Below are 23,209 nucleotides of genomic sequence, written 5' to 3' on the forward strand. Positions count from 1 at the left end.
TGGGAGAACACCAGTTTGAAAACGCACCCGGTTTGGTTCTTCATTTCTCTTGGCAATCGGGATCTCCCACCCCCCTGCTTTCCTCCCGGTCCCACGGAAAGCTCTCCGGGTCAGCCACTCTCCGCTGCCAGACAAGCCGGTGGCGAGCGGCCCCCCCCCCGCCTTGCCCTCTCTTCCTGAGGCCCGGGGAGATGCACGGGAGTCCCTGCCGCAGGTCTGCAGTGCCAGCATCGCTTGCCGAGATACTGGTAACTTCTCTCTCCCCTCACACCCCCCTTTCCTACCCACACACATCGCCCCTTTTTTTTTTTTCTCCAATAAACTAAGCTTACAAGATATTTGGGAAGCTGTGCAGCTTCCAGTGCCATGTGCCCGCGAAGGATCCCAACCCAGAGCCCACCGGGAGGAGGAGAAAGAGGAGGAGGAGGGGAGCTCGGCCGCGCTGCACGCACACCCGGCAGCCCCAAAGAGCACAACCCCAAACCTACTGCCCGTTTGAAGATCTAAGCCAATTTTGATCTCGGTCTGTAATGAGCCAAGGACCTTGGGTGGGGGCTGGGGGAGGGAAGGGAGGAGTGGAAAGACCGCTGGAACTTTAAATAAGAAAAACGTTTCTAATGCTCTAATAGAAGAGGGAAGTCGAAGTGTTGGGATTGCGTAGATCTAAGGCCCCCCTTTTTGGAGGAAAGCTTTTCTTATTCAAAACAGCATCACAATGGGCTTCACATTGAGCCTTGCCACATCCCCATCTGAGTAGCAGCCATTCATCAGGCTGGCTGGCCTATCAATGACATTTCTCCCATCAGGGCTTCTATAAAATGATGCTTTTTCCCATGAAACATCCGCAAACATTTTGACGGGTCTGGCTTTGCCCTGCTGGATTACGGAGTGTCCCTCTCTCCCGCTCTACACCCCCCCTCCCCAACTATCTGCCTCTGCCCTCTCTCCCCACCCCCTCGCCGCCACCCTGCTCCATCTCCCCGCGCATCTCTGAGATAGGGGCTCTGCACACCCCGGGACCTTGGGGCTCCCGTCCCGTCCATGGGAAGAGCATGCATTGCGGGTTGCTGGAGGAACCCGATATGGACTCCACAGGTAAGTCCCCCCCCGCAGGCAGCGGGCTCCTTTCGCCCGTCAGGGAGGACTTCTCAACTTGACCGTGGCGGCGGGGGCAGCGCGGGCGGCAGCGGGGGGAGCCGCCCGCCGCACCGGCCTCGCAGGCAAATGAGCCCGGGCGTGTGCGGGGGAGCGGGGTGCGGGGCCGCGGAGGGGGAGCTCTCGCTCCCGGGCTGGAGGAGCCCTACGGTTCCACTTGCAGATACGATGGAGCAGAGGGTGTTTTTTCTTTTATTCTTTTTTTTTTTTTCCCCCCTTTCTTCATAGGCTGCCGGCCAGCAAACTAATTGCCTCTCCGCTTCTAGTTTTAGGCGCTCGCTTAGGTTAGAGCAGAAACGAGGCGAGAAAACTCTTTGGGCGAGAAAACGACGTTTACTAGGGAAGATGGTTGGTGGCTTAGGGCAAACCCAGCACCGAGGTCACCCTGTCCCGCGGGCAAAGTCGGGGCTGGGCCGATTCGGAAGGAAGTTCGGGGAAGGGCAGGGTTGATTCTCTTTCCCCGCACCTCCAAAAGATGCCCTGGCCGGTCCTGTAACCGGGAGGGAGAACGGCGGCCGAAGTCCCACCAGCGGGCGCCGCCAGCGGGGAGAAGCCCCGGCGGGAGGGGACAGGGACAGCCGCAGGGCGAGGCCGCCAGCCCCGAGGGCCGCAGCCCGCGCCCCGCCACCCGAAGGCGGCCTCTGCCGCCCGGCCCGGCCCGGGGGCGGCGGCGGGGGATGTGGGGCAGGGCCCAGGCCTAGGTGTTCCCGCTGTCAGCCGGCAGCCTCCCGAAACGGCGGCCCCTGCTCTCCCGCTCCCCCCCGCCGCCCTGCCCGCGCTCCCGGGGTTTCCACCCGCCGCAGCCCCTGCGCTCTGAGCGGAGCGCAGCCCCGGAGCTTCTGCGTGCAGAGGAGGGCAGGCGCCCGACACAGTTACCTCTGAAAATTTCATTTATCTTATTAGCACAGGAGAACACCCCCTCCCTCTCCCCTCCCTCCCTGCCTGCCCGCCCAGGCGTTCCCCAGGCGGACAGCTCGCAGGTTAGGTAGGGCTCAGCCCGGGAAAGGGGCTCCCGCCGCCCGCTCCTGATCTGCCCGTCCCCTCCGGCAGCCGCTGCGCCTGCTGTGAGCGCCGCGCCCGGCGGCGAGGCGGCCGCGGAGCTGAGCTGCCCCAGCCCCGCAGCGGGATCGGGTCCCCTCCGCGCCTCCCCGACGGCCTCGGTGGCCGCGTTCCGCCGCTCCCTCGGGGCCCCGCAGCTCCGGCCCGGCTCCTCCGGGGCTGCCGGCGCTGTGCCGCTGTAACTGGTGCAGGTGGAGAAGGGGCAAGGGGCGATAGGGAAATGCAGTGCCGCCTCGGAACCGCTTCGCTCCGTGCCTCCACAAACCCGCGAAGGGCTTTCCCATCCCTCGTTCCAAAGGTGGCCGACGGGCGTTTTGTAAAATTTAAATATTGATTAAAAACAAGAGAAACAAGAGAGAAGGGGAGGGGTGTTGCCCGACCCGGCTCGGCTGCTCCTGCAGCGGTCCTGGCGCGGGGCTCTCGATGCACCGGGTAAGCTCGGCCCCTCGTCGGCCACCGGCGACACCAGCCAGGTTTGGGCCACATTTACTGCCGGGTCCCCGGGACAAAACCCAGGCGGGCTGTTCCGGTGAGAAAGTGTTCGGCGGGGAAAGAATCGTTGAGTTCGGGTCAGAGCGTGTGCAGGAGCTAAGGAGGGTGTTAGAGAAAGTTGTCTTCCTGTCCGGCGGCACAGCCGAGGCGGGATTAAGGGGACTGCCGGCAACATCTCGTTGTCGAGAGGAATGGGTCTTTACGGAAAGAAAAAAAATCAAACCTAACAAAAAAAAGCCCCGCGTTTTCAGTCCCTCCTTTGAGAATTGTCCGTTCTCGGGCTGAGCCTCCGTAGTATTCGTTTCTTAATTTCAGTAAGGCTGTAATAAGTGGCAGCATGATTGATTAAGATAATATTAATCAGAAAGCACTTTAGTCTTGCTAAGCAGATGGCAAGAAAAGTGGAGCTTTGCAGTTGTCTCATTCAGACACCTTAACCTCCCTTTCACAGGACTTAATCCAATTAGCTTTTCTCCTGAGTTTCAGTTGTTATGTAAAGATCCTTTTGCATTGTGGAGAAATATGGCTTCATTGAAAAAAATCAGTCATGTTTTAATTTATCTTCAACAGATTTTCCCTAAACCAGAGGGATTAAAAAAAAAAAAAAAATACCCGCGATTCTAATTTTAAGGTGGGGGAACGGTTTGGATCCTTCACCTTCCCCCAACAGCGCCGTGTGCTTCCATCGAGTTTAGCCCTCGTTCCTCTAACCTGTAGAGTGACCCGTGGGGGCTGTCACCAAGGCCAAAGGGCTTTCTGGCCGCCTGGGCTCCAGAAGAGCCCCCAACCCCAGGTGGCCGGCGGGACAGCAGCGCCCGGCCCCGACGGCCCGGGCTGGGCACGGCGCGGCGGCGCTTGGCGAGGACCTGCCCTCCGGGCTCTCCCGCTGCCCTCGGGGCTCTCCCGCGGCCGCGGAGTGGGACACCCCCACGGGAGGGCCACACGCCCTTCTCGCTGGGTTTGCGGTATCTTCCATCGCATCGTTTTGCCGCCGCCTTTAACCCCGTCAGCCGCCCGCCCGCTCGCCCCCGGGGGTAGTTTCACAAGCTCGTAATTCCCCCGAGCCGGGCCGAGAGCCGTCGAGCCGCCGCGGGAAGTACGCAGTCTCCGCCGGACTCACCCGCTCCTTCGCCGTGGGGCACTAAGGGGTCATCCCGGGGGCTCTATCTGGCTTTTGGGGCTTGCGGGAGCGCGGCCGCCGCCGCCTGCCCTGCGCTCGGCCCTGTCCTCACCCTGCAGCCCCGCCAGCACCCGACAGCTCCATGCCCGCAAGCTGCCGGGGGACCGGGGACAGCGGCACCGCCACCCCGTCTCACCCCGGAGGAGTCGGGGCTGGCAGGAGGGCGGTGGCGGGCTGGGTGCTCGGGGCCAGCGCCCGGGGCGCCCCGAGGGGCGGCTGGGGCGGGCGGGGGAAGCTTTGCGGGCGACCCCGAGCGCTCATAGCGGCTTTCCTCAGCCGCAGCCCCCCCTAGTGACATCGGCACGGTGAGTGCGGGGCGCTGCCGCGGGACACAGCCCTCGCCCCGCTGCCTCGCCCCCGCGCCGCCCCGCAGGAGCTGTCCCACGCAGGAGGATGCCGCCCGGCCGGGAACGCGGGGCTGCGTGGATTTCCCGGGGGGCTGCCAACCCTCCTGCTCCGCGGCGCTCCCGGGGAAAGCGCCCGCCGCGCCGCTCAGGGAGCAGGAGCCCAAGGAAACACAGGCGCGTTCTTGGAGCGCAACTTTCCTGCACAGCTCAGTAAATATCCCTTGTTATTTCAGTGCTGGAGTCAGCCAAAACCTCCACTGGTTTTCAGGCGCTAGATGGATGAGATCCTTGGGACTTGAAGCTGAGATTTAGGAGCTGATCCAAAGCCCATTAAAATGAGCAGAAAGCCTTTCAGTGCTGTCAAGGACGTTGGGATTAGGCCCTTAAAGCAGTTTATTTGAACCACGAAAAGCTGCTTCCACCGGCTGGGTTAAAAACTTTGTAGCAATGGCCAGATTTCAGTCTATCTTCTTATCAACATAGACAGGTGTTGTGGCAGTGGTGGGTGACCTTTGCTATGAGCTTGCCATTTTAAAAGGATCTAGCATATTAAGCATTGATTGAAGAGAATTAATGGCTTTCATATCCTGGTTCAATTAATGAATTTACCAGTACTGATAGTAAATACTTGAATGCTAGTTGGGAATGGAGCTGTGACATTTCAGAACATACGTATGATGCTGAAGTGTGTGATCTTAGGTCCTGATTTGTTTAATCCAAATGAACGGTTGATTTTGCTTCTGAAAACTGTTTGCTTTGTTTATTGCAACACAGTAAAGAGGAAACTTGGTGTTGGCTTTTTTCCCCTACTTTCCTGGAGTACTTTTCATACTGTTTTATTCCAATTAGGAAAAAAAAGTTCTTTATTGCTTTAGAATTTGTGTTTATAAAGGCTCTAACCTGCTGAGCAGTTAGGATGATCCAATGATTCTTTTGAATCCTAAATTTGATACGATATGGAGATGCAGAAGAAATACCAGTGGTCCCTTATATAGTTGGACCTGAGTATTTGTCCTATGTCATTTTGTATCTTACAAAATTTCACAAATCAAAGAAATGGAGCAGGAAACCCCCCCCTAAAAAACAATAAAAAATGTTTCCTTTCCTGCGAGCTGCAGAGTTTGTTTGGGCAATGTTTGCACGGCAGGGCCTGATCCCTGGCAGCTCCTTCTGTCTTCAGCAGCAGCAGAACAGGTATCTAAACCCAAGTCCCATCACTGGATCAGGTCTTCATTCCTGAGGGTGTTGTAATAACTTTGTAAAATCTGTAGGGATTTTTAAGAGGTTTGAAATGTGGTCAAAATTGCCTTGACCTAAGTTCATCTTCTGATTCAGAAAAAAGAATGATTTTATGATTTGTCTGCTAATGAATTAATTCTAAAATTCTTAGGGAGGGGAAATTGGGATATTTTTCACTGCTCTGCAATATTTACCTGCAGTAAAGATCTTTAAAAGGATGAGAGAAAAAAGAACTAAAACAAGGTTTTGCATAATAATAGCCATAGAACTATGGGAAACTATTTCATTTATTTAAGTTGCACTATACGGTTTACAGTCCTCAAGATTTTGAGTGTAACCCTCATTACAAAAGGGACTCTGGATTCTCACAAATAAAACTTTTGGGTGTGGACTGTAAAGAAACCTGTAGCCACAACTGGTCTGTTTCAGGTGCACCTTTACCATAGTAAACATATATTGAGCAAAAGATCTTCTCAAAATTAGAAGGGACCATTTTGTGCTAAGATACTTGTGATGCTGCTACAGCTGTCCCACAGAAAGTCATCGGAAGAGTATCCCGCTTCCATCGGGGTTGTCGGCTTGCTTGCCTTTAGAAAATCAGGCTGGTTTTCAGCTGGTTTTCAGTGAGAGTGCCGGCAAGGAAGAAGGCTAGTGTAGCTGTAAAATCGGCAGTGTCTCTGAATGTAAACACCTTTGCATTTCGCTAGCTTAATTTGCAGCTGGTTTGCAAGTTAGGACGGTCATAAAGAGGTGCATCCTCTGGAATACTGTTTCCATACACAGGATTTCAGTATAGCAAACTAAAGATCAAACTTTGGGATCACTGAAATCTGCGTGGTGATGAAATGTTAGTACCTCTTCAGATCAAGACTTTTGAAGAGGTGGCCTTAAATACAGCTGGGGCTTGATGGTTCATAACAATGCCTTGAGAGCAGTGGTGGGCTGTCATGTAACGAATATGAATATAAGGTCAGTCCTTTGGTGGATACTTGATGTGACATTGGAGTCCAAGTAATTAGCTCACAATTCTGTGAGCGCTGGGGTTTGTGAATTTCCTGAGCATCTGTGCTGGGTTTTCTATTTGTTTCATTGTGTGTGAAAATGAATACCCGGTACGATCCGACCCCGCTGGAGCCCAGCGTCCCAGCAGCCGAGGGGATTTGATTACTGACATACTGGTCAGGAAGATGGATATCATAAAGGGTATTTGATGGCTGAGCGATCCTATAGATAACAAGTGTAGGAAGGAAGAGTACATGGTGATGATTAAGCCAGTGGAGGCCTGCATGGGTTTTTTAAGCTGTCTGTACCACTGGCATGTTTACACACGTCTTTTAGATCCGGTAGGATTGTATAGATGTACTAGGGAGTTTCTGTCAACTTTGAGAACTAACACAATTTGCTGTTAGAGACTGGTACTGATCCTGCAGTGGCTCCACGAGGGAAACACCTGTTGAAGGCCATGTGTGTTCCTGAGAGAGGGCAGATGCCCAAGGTTAACATGTAATGATCCCTCCCCAGAGTGGGAATGTGTAATAACTTAATTATAGCTATTTTACATGCATAACTAGCAGTACTGGCCTGTCTTCATGTATATTTATTTTCTCTCAGGAGATTTGCAGCAAGAGTAGTTTATTAGCTATAAAATACTAGCCAGTGTGAGAAACGGTGTGTAAAGTCGGCGTCAGAGTCTTTCTTGCTTGCTGCAAGAGCTGTGGTTTCATTCTCTGCGTATAAACACATGTTGGATTAAATGCTTTCGACCATTCTTCCCTTTCTGATAAATCTGAAATCAGGAAAAAGTGGAGAGGGTTAAATAGAGCCTTGGGTCTCACGGCACCCAGTAAGGGAAAGCTCATTTGCAGCTTAATTTGCCTCAAGACAGAAATGTGAAATGTGTGGTTCAGTGCTGTCTTGTTTCCTTCATTTCAGCTACAGTTAAGCACTGTGTTTTCTTTTATTGCTAATTGAACTTAGTTTCTCTGAGATGGAAGTTACTGCTACCAAGGAGTTGATTCACAGCTATGAATGATGTGTTCACAATTAATTAGCAGCTTATGCTGAGCATTTTTTTGCAAGATACCAAATATTAACATAATAGCAAAAAATATATTTCAGATAGCTGGAACATTCTCTGAATGAGTGGTTCCCTGAAACTTACAGCTCTGGGAATTAGAGGCATTCATTTCAGAGTAGTAGGCTGGGGACATGTACTGGGATTTCATCTGTTTTCCAGGCTGGCTGTAGTCACAGTAGTCACAGTCTGATGCCGTGATCATCACTCTGACAGACTTCGTGCTGGAGCTTTGGGTGCTCATGAACCCCATGGCAGGGACTCAAACACTTAAAAAGACAAAATCCTCTTCTCTAGGAGCTTTGATTTCCTTGCTGAGATAATATCAAGAAAAAAAATGGTATTTGCCTGGAAGAAAGGACTACAAGTTTCAAGTGCTAGAAATCACTGCCTTTTTTTTTTTTTTTAAAGAATACTGTTGCGAGAAGTAGAAATACTTGCTGTCATTCACCTTCTCGTTCCTCTCTTTTTAAATTTCCACTCCTTAGAATTATGCTATCAGACTCTCCTGTTTCCTTCAACTGTTTTGGCTACTTGGGGCAAGACTTACAGATGCTCATATTAAGTCAGGTAAAATTCATTATATGGAACTTGTCTTATACACAAATATAAGTTTGCAAATGAGATCTACAGGTCAACAAAAAAAAGACATGAGCTTTCTGTTCTTGTATAGATCTGTATGTTCAGATCTAACTTGTGCTATACTTGTAAAGCAATAAAATACTAGAAATGCAGTGACAAGGGAAATTTAAAAGTAGTGAAAAAAGCAAAAAGTAGAGGTACCACTAAATGCAATGTTAGAAGGATTAACATAATTTTTTCCCCTCCCTTCTAGAACCTTTTTAATTGCTAAACTATTTCAGAAGTGTTTAAACTACCTCAGCTACAGCTGAGGAAGGGAAATACAGAGGGAGAGCCCAATTCATTAGTGGGGTCTCATGAATGGTCATCCAGTGGTGGGTGGAATCACCTGTATTTCAGAGCCGACTCCCCCATGGTGACAGCAATGCACACCTGATTCAAAAGACCCCACAGAACATCCTTTTTACACCTAAGGACACTTTTCAGCACCCTATGACAAATGTGAAATCTGCTGCAAAATACCGAAAGTTGTGTCAGAGGACAAGTAGGAAAGGCTGCATGTTTTCCTAATATTCTAGGATGTTGCCGAAGCAGACCATCTGTTGGTTAAAATGCATGGGTGGTTGTACAAAATAGACAAAACACTATCCTTCAAGGGGGAAAAAAGTCCTCAACAACCTGACTTGTGTGGTTCCCCCCCTCATCTGACATTCAGTTTAACCATGAGCATGTGTCAGGATGTCCTAATTAAGCAAATGAGTACTTAATGCCATTAGCTTCTAGGTATCCTACTCCTGGGTGTTGCCATCTCTGATATTAAGAGGAAAGTAAAATCCTTCCTGCTCCTTTACTCCCTAAAAAACTTAAGCAACACGGGGAAACAAAAATTCCTGGCTGGTCCTTAAGGTGATGGTGGCCTGATAGACACTGTTAAAAAAAAAAAAAAAAAGTGGTGCAAGGCAATATGAAAGTGGAGTCCTGGTCCCTGAGTGCTGTGTATCAAGGCACAGCAGCTCTGTGATGAGAGATGCCTGCTCCTGCAGTGGGTGGTCCTGGGTGCACGGGCTTGTGTGGTGGTGGAGGGACTCACCCACCCCTCAGCACAGCCCTTCAACTCCAGGTCTCTGTCTGTCAGACCAGGCTAAGCAGCAGGACAGAGATTTGCTGGCTAACAAGCTTGGCACCCCAGGGACAGCAGGAAAGGAGCTGTGCCCAGTGCTGTGTGAGACAGAGGTCTCACTGGGGACAGACGTGGTGCAAGGGCCAGACCAGGAATTCTCAGCATGACAGGTCTGAAACGTGTGCCTTGTGTAACTAAAAGGCTGCTTCTTTGGGGGTTAAGGGTAGAACGAACTATGTTTTAGTTATCAAGGGACATTTGGCCTTATGAGAGGCAGAGTACAAATGACACATTTGCTAAGTGGTGTGTTGTGTTTGCACACCAGCCACTGTCCCAGCTTGGCCTCCTGGGTGCTCACTGTGTGACACCAAAATGTCTTTACTCTGGAGGTGTCTTCAGCACTCCTCCTCTAAGTCCATGGCAGAACAAGACAGCTGCCAGGTGAGATTTAGTCCGTGCCTTGTGCAGGCTGAAAGCAGGGACTGTTCCCAGCAGGGTGCTCTGCTCCTCTGTAAGCTGTGCCTGTGCTTCTTTTTTCCCAAGCAGTGGCAGTAACACATCCTGCTGGCTGGACTGCCTGGCTATCACAGGTTTTCCAGAGCTGGAACTCACATTCCTATCCTAAATGTACAGTCACAGGGACAATACTGGTGCAGGGGCCCCTCTAATGCAAACATTTTTTTAAAGTGAGTTGTGGTAGGGGCAGCAAATGGCCTCCATTGTAACAAGGTGGGAAGAAGTGGGGAGGGCTGCATTTACAGAGCAGTTTAATCACATGGATGGAGCAGTGTGTTCACCTCTCCTCCTTGCTGGGTCATTTCCACTTTGAGCTCTGCAAACAGACCGTCTATTGAGCAGTTAGTATTCAGTGCTGAATATTCAATACTAGACTCTTGTTTTGGTGAGTCTTGGGCAAAAAGAGAAGGAGGAAAGAAGACTTCTCTTTTTTCTCATGTTCCCTCCCTGAGTTTGCTTTGCATATTGTTCAGAGGAGACTGGAGTCTTCTCAGAAGAGCCAGGCTCCTAGTTTTAAAAGCATTGGTCTACTTTCATAATATGTTCTAAAGGAAGGGAAGACACAGTTTGGAAGGGGCTAAATTCATACAAGGTTTACAAATCTGTAAGTCTAGGCACATCGGGACTTAGCAAAGACTTTTAGTCAACTGTATTTAGACTATAAAGCTAATAGCATGAAATGCTAGTTCTGTATACACAGATTAGTTCGGAGTCGTACCAGTCTTTGGGGGGGAGATGTTATGATGATTTATTAATGTCCTCTCTGCTGGTTTTGGTAGGCAGGTATTCTTTGTGTTCATTCTGAGAGAAACAGCATTCGTTTCTGTCTGGCATGCCATATTTACGCACAAAATGGTTGTGAGTGATGTGATGGTTGCATCCTTTGACAGTAGTGAGCAATGGATAGGTTTGGAGTAGATATCCATAAAGGGAGGAAAAGGGGCCACCATTTGAGTAAATGCAGTATCTCTATCTCTTGGTTCACACTCTTTTTCAGTCAAGTGATTGTCTCTTTCCTGCTGCTATGGTTATGTCCTAACACCGAGTCATGTATTCTTTGCACATATGTGTCTGTCTTCTCATGTTCTTTCAGTCTGCTCAACTGGATGTTGTTTCTAATGAGAAATATTTACTGTAGCCTCATTCCTTTAGGAGCTGACCTCTTTTCTCCTGATTAAAAAAAACCCAAAAAACCTCTGTAGTTACTTTCTTTTCTCCTATCTTTTCTTTCTGACCATGTCCTTTTCTTTCTCATTCATTCTTTTGTTTTCTTTCCTTTTCTTTCTCACCTCCTTTCCAAAATCCAGCCTTGTCCCTCCTCTCTCTCCCCCCTGAGCCCCACAACCAGTGTTTTGTGTATCCCCCACCCATATCTCACATTTTTTCATTTTGTCATCTTTGTGGGCCTGTCTTACTGATGCACTACCATCTCTGTGCCAAATTGGCCTGTCTGCTGGATTCATCAGCTCCTGAGGCAGAGGGAAGCATTTCATGGGTACTTGATGCAAATTCTGTTTTTTGAGCCGCAGCTCTCCTGCTCAGCCAAATGATTCCAGCCCTGTGCAATGGTGAAGCAGAGCTGAATTAGGGATTTGAGGACTCCCTGTTTTCTCATGCACACTGATGAACTGAAGGACCATGGCAGCAGGGAATGTTCTACTCAGAAGCTAGTGAGCAGAGACTGCTGCAGGCTGTAAGAAATGGGAGAGGTACCCATAATTTAAGGCCCCATAAGCTCACTTACGTGTCTTATGTTAATTCTGTAGCATAAGAAGTTAATGGAGTTTGGGGCAAAAAGGGCATCAATAGACTCTGAGCTTTAATCTGGGTAAGAACAGGTTTAGCAATCAAGAGGCATGTTTGCATTTCCTTGGAAGGAAATATTGCAGCTTAACTGGAGACAATGATAGCCTTTGCACTGATTCATGCAGAAGGACTGAGGAACCATAACACATCCTGCTGTGGAAGCATGAGGGCACACTTTGCTGTGTGCAGGGCTGGTGCTTGGAAGCCACATGATGTGTGTGATGATCTTACCGATGAAAAGATCGGCTGCATGTTGCACAGCCATCTAAGTTAAAGTTCAGCCCTGGGGGAGGTGAATTGGTCAGATACTGGTGTCACTAAGGGAATGTGAGGAAATGTCACTGCACTGAAATTGGACCAAGTGAGGTTTGCTTTGCCGCTAAATGAGGAATGGCCTTGATGAAGCAAAAACCAAGCAGCTGTTTACTGGTCTGGTGAAACTTACTTTTCAAAATGAAAGAATAGATAACATCTGTGTGTGACTGGGAGAGGGAAAGGGCTACTCCTAATTAACATGCATATTGAGTTGGAAATGCAAAAGCAACATGTTTTGTGATTCCAGAGAGGGGGACAGATAGGAGTTCACAAACCTTGTTTGATCCAGAGTAGAGGCTGCCCTAAACACCAGAATCAGTATGCAGAGGCATCTTGTATAATAGGGCTTCTGAGGGTGCTTTATCTACATTTGGTATGCACCTTCTTAACAAGGAATATTGTTGACAGAATACTTAAATGAAAGCATCATATTCAGATGAACTTCTGCACAGTGCACAGCATAAGAAGAATAGAGCATCTCATAAATTCCAGCTTTCCTACCCAAGTATTCTGGAGGAGTTAAAAAATTATTAACTGTCGTACTTTTTGTTATCAGTTTAAACATGGCTTGTCAATTTTTAATATACTTTATCAAATAGTTCAGTAGAAAATCAATACTGGGAGTGAAGACCTGGCTAAACAAAATGAAAGAGCTCTCTCACACCCAAAAGAGTTATTCTTTGCATTCTTATGATATCATGGTGAATCTTCACAGTGCTTTACCAGAATCATGAGTCAAAGAAAAAGAACAAAAACATTCCTGCCAACATCTACAAAGTGCCCTGGACCAATGTCCATTAACCCTGAAATAGTTCCAATAGAATTGTATGCCAAGAAATGAGAACAAAAGAAAGGACTGTAACAAGAATGCCTGATATTTTCCCCTGTTGGAAATGAAATAAAAAGTTAGATTAGCAAACAAAGCACCGAGGTATCTGGCAGCTTGCCAGGGTAGCAGCTCTGCCATCTGCACCAAGGCCATGTGTCACTGTCATCCCTGAGGAGCAGGTCTCTTGGAAGAACAGAAGATGGCTATGCAGGACCAAGGAGGACACTGGCATGATTTCCTGTGGAGCTTGAAGATGTTCCTGACAGCTCGCACGCACTGACTGAAGGCTGTGTGCCTCGCCAGCCGATGGCACTGAATGAGGCAGCAAGGAGCAAAACCAGGCTCTGTATGGCAGGTGCTCCTCGATGGTTAGAGGGGAGCTGTTTTGTGACTAGGAGTGTCTATGTGCTGAAGCTGTCACAGGGAACAGCAGCTGGACAGTGACCCTTGTATGGTCTCACAAACCTTTCATTTGACAGTGGAGAGGAGGAACATTTTGATTACATCACCTATGAAAACCTAAAGTTTTGAAAATTACTGTGTGATTGGCTGTCCCAAGCAGCTTGTTCTGCTTGATTTTAGTTGATTTTGGTAAGTTTAATGCCCTCAATGGGAGCCAGTGGCTACCAAGCCATCATGTCACAGACACATGTGCAGGCTAAGCAAGATCTTGTTTAGGTCTTGCTTTTGCAGTCGACTGAGGCTTTGTAGATAAATTATTTTTGTTTGCTTTCTTTCAAGCAGCATGGTTCTTTAAAAGCTTTAAATGTGCTGCTGTAACCAACCTGCACAGCACTCCAGCAGTGTTACACTTCTCAGGTGGCAGATGTGCCTGTAACCAGCAGTGCTGTGCCACGAGGTGTGAGAGAGACACAGAATGTGAATCTGCTTCTACTCAGACCAGATGTTGTATACAGAAGGTACTAGAATAGGTGTTTAGTTGTTTGAGGGTCAGACTTCAGATTTATCTCCTAATCATTACTCCTGAGAGAAAGGAATCATCTCTTTTGCCTTTAAGGGACTGTTTTAAACTCGTGATTTGTCTTATAAGCTGGTATGACCAATTGCTCCAAGATATTGAAATGTTACAAGATGTAGTCTTCACTTGCATTCGTCAAAATATGAGATGTACTGGCTCATTTTTCCTTACTTTCCTTCATACAGCGTTTAGAAATTAGATTTGCAGCACTCTAAGGGATGGCCAAAGCAGGCAGGCTGCTCAGACATTATGAATTTAACAGCTGTAGAGGTTAGAAGTTCTCTGTCCACAGCAGTGGTGCAACATGGAGAGCATGAACAGAGTTTTTGGGGTGCTGGCATGTCTCAAACCACATTCAGCAAGATCATCTCTGCAGAGAAAAGCTCAATGGATCTTGCAAACCTCAGCATTTACTCTGAGACAGACAACAGAAGAAGCTGTCAGGACAGTGGTGGTTTCCTTAATAAGAAAAGATATAGAATATCATTGCATGAACTCTCCAGTTGGTACCATGGGCTATCAAAATGGAAATGGGAAGTTCTATGACCTTCAGTCAGACTCTTGAGCTTTTGAGTTACTGCTTTTACCTGCTAAATTTGCTGTTTGCGACCACTTTCTCTTGGCCTAAAAGATCACATGAGCAGCTAGACAGTGTTGCTGGCCAGCTTGGTACTGAGACACTTGGCAAAGACATGCTGCAGGAAGAGATGAGGAACTCTTCCCTCTGAGAACAATGAACAAATAACTCAGAGGGGTGCTAAGACTCCATATGCATGAGAGGAGTTCCTCTTCTGTCACTGGAACTGTAAAATGAAGTCTGTCATCACTGTTAAATATTCATTTTTCCCGCAGGTCCTCTTACAAATCCACTACAATTTGGTAGTCCCTTCATATTTGCATTACCTACCTTTAGATACCTTTGCTCACAGTTACTCACAACTTTTTTTAAAATTTGCCTTGAGAAACTGGGGCAAAAAATTACAAGAGCAATCATGAATAAAGATAAGGAGCTAGACTATTGGCAGCTGTGCCATCCAAGTTAGTATGTAGCTCAGACAGTGGTTTAGTTCCTAGCAAACCTTATACTCTTACTCCAGTGATAGCGCTATTTCAGTGGCAAGCAAACTTATGTGAAAGAAGTGTCAGGCTGTGTGTAGCTCCCTAAGTAAATTGTCATGCTTGTTGGTGAGTTTAAAATTCGGAGTATGAGAGACAATCTAGAGCTGAAGGCACGTGAGAGGGTTTTTCATGCAATTGCAATGGCTTTGGTGAAATAAATAATTGTGCAAATTTTGTTATTACTAAAGCCTTGGCTATCTCTCTAGGACATGGGGATTCTCATCTCATACACTTAAAAAATACAGTGATTCCCAGTTATGGTAGTGATATGAGCACATCCAAGTCAGATGTATCAGAGGATATGGCATAACTGTGGAAAACCAGTACTGTTTGTACCACTGTAGGGAATGAGGTGAGCAAAATGCAGCTCAGATTAGGTGACCACAGAGCTTTATTCTGTCCATAAAGCCTCTTAGTCTCCCTTCAGGACATGCACACATGGCCACAGGGCTGTTGCCAGTGGCTCTGGGTACAGTCAGTTCCAAGCTGTATGGCACAGCCCCCCCAGTGCCTGTGGCCACAGTGGCTCACAAAGGCCAGAAGAGTCTGTGATTCCAGGTAATGCTGTTCCTGCAGCAACTCTTGACCCTCCTGGCAGGACAGCAGGAGCAGAAGCCACTGGGGATGTGATCAGACCCACCTCCTCTTCTCTGCAGAGAGGAGCCCAAGTGGCTCTTGCCTTGCTCTGGCTACGGCGTGCCCATGTGGGAGTAATGAGTGCTCTGGGCTGCAAATATACTAAGCTAATAACCATTACACAAACAAGAAGGAGTAATTATCTCATTAAATGTACTGGCAGTATACACAGGCACCTCTGCTGTATCGCCTCAACTCAGCCTCTGCAGGGAGAAGCCTTTTGAAGGTGACTTCCAGAAGCAAGCCTTTCCTTCTGAAGGACCTAACATGTCAAAATAATTTGTCAAAGATATGTTTAAAGAACATTTCTGCTTCTCATTTCTGATAGTTCATGAAAGTTCCTGCTCCTGAGCAGCTCTCATCTGTTTCTGTCTGGGGAGTCTGAGGCCTGCCTCCTCAGCTCAATCTTTGAAACACCATACAAATAAAAATAGCTGTTTGTTGAAAAGAAGTGCCTTGGGGATGGGGTGAAGCTGCACAGGCTTCTGCTCTGCCCACTTTTGAAAACAAGTGCCGTTTAAACTTCTGTTGTTAAAAGTCTGGTGGGCACATGAAATGGAGGTGGAACACTCTGCTTCTTGAGTCTCAGGGGATGTGTCAATCTTAGAAAGACTGGGATCAAGAAGAGAAGAGGCAAAATTAGGGCCAGAAATAGTTCCATAGTTATTTTAAATTCATCTTTCAGCATTAAATTTGGAACAATTTCTATTTTTTTTTTGTTTGTTTGTGTAATAGTTTTTCTGTCAGAAAATTTACACTGGGAAAATTATTGTAATTTGAATAATGATCTCCTTTCCCTCATGTAGGAATCCCACAGCAGATACAAGGTATTTGTGTTTAGTGGTATGCAAAATTATATAATAAAAATTTTAAGGTTGAGGAGCACAGTTGTGTGTTTCACTACAGCTCACTCTTGACCTGTGCAAAATTAAATAGTTGCTATGATATTTAAAGATGGATCTTCAAAATGCCATTAAAAACACTCTTTGCTTTCTTTGAGTATGAGTATAATTTTACTACTAGATATTCCTAATTTATATTTTTGCTTTTTCACTAGTGCTGCTCCTTGTTCAAACCACTGCCCCAGTACAGCTGAGGGTATGGTATGCTGGAACTCCTTGTGGGAAGGACTCCTAGAGGGGGAGAGGAAATGCCTTAAGGCTTGATACACTAAAAACACAGCGATGTATTACACACAATGTATTTTCTTTTGTGCTCACAAGCACTTCCCATTAGAAATTTGGGGTTTCTCATGTTGTATTAATGATTCATCATTGTTATCAGGTCTGATGTGCACTTCTGCTTAGTAGCTGCCTGAACTCTCCATCATTCTGTGAGTTTTCCTGCTGTGAAATCCTGCCTGTGAGAGCTTGGTGAGGTCTAAGTGCAACAATTAAGCTTCAATCACAAAAAGCCTTCCCACATGACTTCCATCCCACATGACTCAATGCATGTTTAGAACAGTGGTGTAATGGGGTGCCAGCCTTGGGATGGAACCTCAGCCTGGAGACACCAGGGGTTCCCCATGGGCCTTCTCCTGCAGCTCTGCAGCCGGACTGCCTGGGACAGGCGCATCCACGTGTCATGAGGACAAGAGCATTCCACATGTGGAGGGCTCTACCCAGTGGGTTCCTTAAGCTGGAACAAGATCTAATGTTATTAACTCTGAAAGAGCTTCCAAAAGTCAAACCTAATTTCAACTTTCAATTTTGTTCGCTATGCCTCTTTCTTCTTTTGTTTTGTTTTGGGCAGGTGTTCTTGTGTCTGGGCTTTGTGGGCTCCTGATGGGAATATTCAAAATTTTAGCAAAACTGTAGTTGTATTTTCTTTTAATATCTGAAGACACTGTTATTAATATTGAGAGTTTAAAGCCTTATAAAAATGTTTTTCTTTATGCAAACAGTACAAAATAGCTACTTATTAAATGAAGTTATATATTAGAATATTTATTTATTTATACTTGCATAATTTGGTTTATGAGATAATACAACCTTTAAATAGTTAGTTGGTTTGTCACATTTTGTCATTAGCCAAATAATTTGGCAAATTTGCTATAAACTCCCTGACATTTTTGCTCAAAAGAGTTAGTTTTCTTCATTCTTTGCTGCCAGACAGGTCATGTATCTTTTCAGGCCTGAAGAATTTCTATCAGCTATTTAAATGCAAGGCCACAAAGAGAAAGCCAGACTCAGGCTGCAGCAGGCTGAACCGGGGTGATTCAGGACCAAAGGAGCTGCAGCACATAATTAAACAGTAACTGCACCCTGCTCCAGACTTTCTATGTGGCCATGTAAACTGGCTGCTTTTCCCATCAAAAAGGGGAAGGCACGCAGTTATCAGAGACACTGCGTGAACAAGGATGATGGAAATGGTTATCGAGTGACACTTAAAAAGTTTTTTTTTTCCTTCTACTTAGGCAGGGAATTTGACTAAAGATGGCTGCTGCCAGTTCCCTGCTGCCGAGGGAAGAGGATGCATCCCAGCTTCCGAGCTCTCAGTGCCGGCAGGAAAAGAAAGGGCAGAGCTGGGCATCGGTCTCCCCTTGGCGCTAATGGCAGCCGCCTTTGCTTTTACTCCCTGCAGCTGGGCTCGGAGCCAAGGGAATTATATACAGCCATGGCTGTGTGCTGAAAGGAGGAGGAGGAGGTAGGGTGATCTTTCCCAAGGCTTCTTGCACCTCTCGCTGATGTTGCCCTCGGCAGCAAGTTTCTCTTCACCTGTAAGACAGCTCACAGTACTTAAAAGGAGACTGGAGAGATGCTGTGAGCTCAGTTTTAGGGCAGCGAAAGAAATCTGGCAGAAAGCAGCCATATCGTTGTGTTGGCCCTTAGACAAGGAGGTGATACATTCCCACCCCATGCAGCTGAGCAGCACAAGCAGGGAAAGCCTCTGAGTTGGAGTCACCGCCTGCTTGTGGGTTTGTAACTGAGCAGGGGCTGGTTACACAACACAAGCCCTGCTGGCAGGTTTTATGTCGTGGTGTCGGCAGCCTTACAGTGATTTTTATACAAGGCTGTGTTGAATCTGATGGGAGAAGAAATATCCTTTAAAAAATCTATTGACATCAAGTGGGTTTTTGGATGGTTTTCAGAGAAGTACCTCAAAGGAGCAGGCTGCGTGGCTGTGAGACTTCTTAGGCACAAGTGTGATGGTGAATGAGAAAGATGCTCACAGGGACGTGCTTGTACTGATTGAAGGCAGCACTGCAGCATATTCCTACTGTGAATACACGGGCAAAGAGGCAGAGGGAGGGGAATAGCCTGGAGCTGCCACAACACTGCCTGGAAACCACAAGGATGCAAAACCACTGGAGTCTTGTGGCAGGGCCTGGAAATCAGCTCTGAAGGGTTCTCAGCAGACCCTTTCTGAGGCTCTTCACAGGTGCCATTGCCCTTTTGTTTACATGGCAGTGCAGGGGGTGTGCACAGAGGAATATGCACGAGCTCATGCAACTGCCTGGGTTTAAAAAGTTTTTCTTTTCTGCAGGATGTATTTGGTCATGACTATTCATTTATTTGTTTATTGGAATCTAGTGCTGAAATGAAGTCATACCAACTTTTATCTTCTATAAACCAGATGAGCAGCTTTCCCAAGAAGCTGAGTTCCTGCTTTCCCTTCAAGCCTGCCGCTGTGATGGGCTTTTGCTGGCTGGCAGGCTACTGCCTGTGCTGTGCAGGTAGCCTGGTGTCTGGTGGGGGGGCTTATGGAAAGGAATCTGGAGCCATTTCCATGTCTTTGAAGGTGTTTCTGGCTCTGGCAGTTTGCTGACAGAGAGGCCTGTTTCCCTTTATTTCTTGTGCATCTCTTCACTCAGTGGGGTTATTTCCTGTCATAACTTGCAGGCTTGCCTTGCAGCCTTCCCACCTACCCCTTCTTTTTCTTGCCTTCACCACACAGAGCTCTCTGAGCATAAACTCTTTTCTGCCCACGTTCACGCCCTTGAAAAATAATCCTATGAGGAAGGTCAGTTTATTGTAGCAATACCCAGGGATTTAGGCAAACTCAAAACTCATATTTCATACCTTGTCCAAGGAAACACATAAGAAGGTGTAACTTTTGCCCTGAAGACCTGTAACAGTATATTCTGCTGAGCCTGGTGCATCCTCTAAAGTCATCAGGGGATGTCAGTTATAGCTTCCAGGAAGAACAGCGGATTCAAATCAATGTAATGCTGTAGGTAACTCGTCTGACTGGTGGGAATTAATTGAAAAACAGGGAGGAGCAGGAGTGGTTGCATTTGCACTGTGGGGTGACAAAGGTTTGAGCAGGTCAGTGGCTGCTGACTTGCTACATTGGACTTGTACCAGGGAGGAAAAGATCTCAGTAGTGCCTGGGACTCCACCAGTGTGAATGAGGTTGTAGGACTGGGCTTCAGAGAGCACCACTTGATCCTTGATTTAACCAAAATTCACATGAATGATTGATTTTATACCCATTTTCTTCCAAAGCCAGTGGGAATACTTTTGCCAGACTAAGACTTGGAAACTAATGCATTTCTGTGTATCAGTTGATTTTTATTTTTTAATGTATCATGTGATGGGGGAGAGAATATCCTGAGGACCTTTGTTTTGTACACAGAAGTGTTTCAGCCTCTGTAGTTTAAAAGCAACAAAAAAGCCCCCAAAATTGAAACTAGAAAGCAACAGCTAAGTTTGAAAGCAAGAAAGGATTTTCTTGCTAAATAACCTCAGACTGAGCATGTTTTAACAGAAATGTTAAAGATCACCATCTGTTGAACACTGGCACTTTATTGAGATTTATCTGTTTCAGGTTTATATTTTATGCAGACAAACACACAAAAGAGCATCTTTGGTTTTTTTTGCAGAGAGTTGGATTGAACGATGTCTCAATGAAAGTGAAAACAAACGTTATTCCAGTCACACCTCTCTGGGGAATGTTTCTAATGATGAAAGTAAGTAACTTGACATTCATTTAAAGTCAGTGTGAACATGTCCAAGTGCTCATTTCCTGTTACATAAGTTGCTACATCTCAATGATATTTTTAATACTTTGTCATTTAAAGAGTCAACTCATTTGACATATTCAACAGTTTTATTAAATTTTTTCTGTAATATTTGCCTTTTTTAATAGGAAATAATACTATCTATTGGACGAAACAACCAGAAGAATTTGTCACTGAATGAAGGTTGGATGACCTCTAAAATGTGCTGTTAGTATTAGCTTAGGAGCAAAACCACCTGTTTGGCTTTTCACTTGTGAACACCATGTGGTCAAAATACAGGGAAAAAATGTCCTATTTTCCAATACTACTATATCAAAACATAAACAAAAAAATCTTTCTTTTAGGAATTAAACAATTGTGAGATTAAAAAATCATATACTAAAACATGATATTGCTTTCTTTTTAGTCAGAGAGAGTAAACAATGATGAATCTAGCTGATTTTAAAATAACTATTTTTTTCTTTTCTAGTGATAGTAATTTTAGATCTTGATTTTTAGCAATAGCAGGTAATCAAAACAGCTCCAAAGTAATTTAAAATAACCAAATTGTTTATTTTTAAAATTGCAAGACAATTTCTAGCTTACCATTTAGTTTTCCCTGTTCATACAATTTCTATTCTGCTTAATTTGCCTAAAGCAAAATACTCTTCATGCTAGTTTTCCTCTCAGGACTTCATATATTCACGTTACAAGATATTAATGCAGATTGAATTCTTTAATTCAGTAGCTAGTAATTTACATTTCATAAATATGAGTTTAGAAAGTATATTTTAGCTAACTTAATTGCTGAAATTCCCTTTTAATTTTTTTGCATTTTAAGAGAATTATTTATTTTGACATCATGGTAAAATGGCATGCCCTGTAGCACAGTGTTGTAATGGATCATGAAATTTGCTGTTTTGGGTCCTTACTCTTATTTGTCTAAGGATATGTTTTGAGGCAGTATTTCTGAAGGAGAAGGAAGATGTTAGTAGAAACATGGTATTTATTAATTACTCCCAAGCTAAGAACAGTGGACAAGAATCTTTAAAGATAGACAATGAAACTGGGAGATGCTTGGGGGTTTTTGTTTTTAAAAATTAAGGAATAGAAATTAATTTATCTTAAAAATATTAGAGTGGATTGTAGTGAAAATACAAACATCAGCTTATTTTGAATTTTATGAGAACCTGTGGGATATACAAAGTTCATTTCCCTCTGATGCTACTGAGAAAGTGATGGAAGAAATCTGTAATGAATGAGATGTGTGTTCAGACTCTTAACAGGGTCAGAATTCAAGATAGGTATATGTGCTTTAAATCTGAGCATGAGAAACTTCCACATAGCTGGGGCCAGTAAAAAGAGGACCTGTGTGGTTAACAAGAGCAGGTGTTTCAGACAGTGGCATTGAGAAGATGGGATGGTGGCTCATTCTGTTTTCTGGTTCTGGAATTAAGGGGCAAGCAACAATAATGAAAGGCAGTGAATTTAGAACTGATAAAACAAATACATAAATGAATTTGTTCCACTATTTGTGTGCAGAAGACATTGTCACAGCATATAATGGAAACCCAAATGAGAGGCAGAGTTGATTTTATCTAGCTTCCTTCTTAATAGCCAGTTCTTCCAGATGCTTCCTTTGCACTGATTACCAGCATTTCTGCAGTGCAGATAAGAGAATTAATCCACCTGAAAAGTCATCCTTGTTTTGAGGGGGAGGTGAGGGAGGGGAGAAGGTGAAGAGGAAGGAGTAGGAAAGCAAAATAAGCCACAGCAGCAAGACCAATAATCTGTGAAATCCAGAACATACTAGAAGTTTCACCATAGAAATCATTGTCCTATGAGCTCCTTTCTAGTCCTCGAGCTCTTTCTAAGATTTTTCTAACAGTGCCCGCACACCAACTAAAAATTTCCAAACCATCGTGTTACTCTTTGTCCAGCCTCTGTCATACATTTACAAACAAAGCAGGAGGCAAAATGTTTTGAGAAAACCCACGTAACCCTATTTGAATTCTTCAGAATGGTGGTCAAATTGCTGTTGTCAGCGTAGCTCCAGTTTTCATCTGCAACAGAAGAAAGCCTCATCCGCCTTTCTCTTGACCAGTTTTTTGTCTCTATGCATGAGGTAGCTGTTGGCTGGCCTACCAGAGAAAATGTGGGTTTGGTTTTCAGTTGGGGTTTTTTTTTTTTGGCCTTGGCTCCACTGAAGATTATGAGAACTTGTGCTGTGAACTGACAATGTTCTTACAGAGCATAACGTTTGCTCTTGTGACTCTTTTTTTCCTGGATGATTTTAGAGTTCACAGGGTTTTAGGACAGGAGTAATAGTTTTGCTGGTCTCCTTTTCTACAGTTGAAGTATACTACAGAACCACACTTCAGGCCACAGAGGTCCTTTGCAATCTTCCATTCTTACCCAGAGACGTCCAGGTCTCTTGAACCTGCATTACACTGGGAAAGGAAGCGATGACTCACAGCCATGGATTCACATGATCTCTGTACTTCCTGGGGTGCTCCTTACTCTTTTGGAACATTTTATGACCTCTTCCAAACCACAACTTTTACATTCTAATACAAAAATTATCACTAAATTTTATTTCACTTTCCAGTTTTTAAAACATTTTTCCTACTGCCACTTTCACATTCCGTGTTCGTCAAAAGATTCACAGGAAAAGGGAATGGTACAACCTTGTAGGCAATAATTAAAAAACCCCAACCCCGTAACATTTTCTGTGTACTGTTCATTGAACCAGGTTATCTAAATTTAAATAGAGGTCTGGAAGAACATGAAGGCTTATGAAAGTCTCAACTTCAGTTCCA

General features: G+C 45.7%; 1 protein-coding gene across 2 annotated transcripts in view; it reads left to right on the forward strand.

Moving 5' to 3' along the window:
* Window positions 1-666: 666 nt before the first annotated feature.
* The window catches only part of RFX4 (regulatory factor X4), an 87,649-nt gene continuing 65,106 nt past the window's right edge, over window positions 667-23,209 (forward strand). For both annotated transcript variants that reach the window (XM_032107450.1, XM_032107451.1), the window contains exons 1-2: window positions 667-1,095; window positions 20,274-20,360. In XM_032107450.1, coding sequence (XP_031963341.1) covers window positions 1,053-1,095; window positions 20,274-20,360 — 130 coding nt within the window. In that variant the 5' untranslated portion in view covers window positions 667-1,052. The remainder of the gene's footprint in view (window positions 1,096-20,273; window positions 20,361-23,209) is intronic.

Source organism: Corvus moneduloides, chromosome 4, assembly GCF_009650955.1.
Source record: "Corvus moneduloides isolate bCorMon1 chromosome 4, bCorMon1.pri, whole genome shotgun sequence".
In the NCBI taxonomy this organism is placed as follows: Eukaryota; Metazoa; Chordata; class Aves; order Passeriformes; family Corvidae; genus Corvus; species Corvus moneduloides.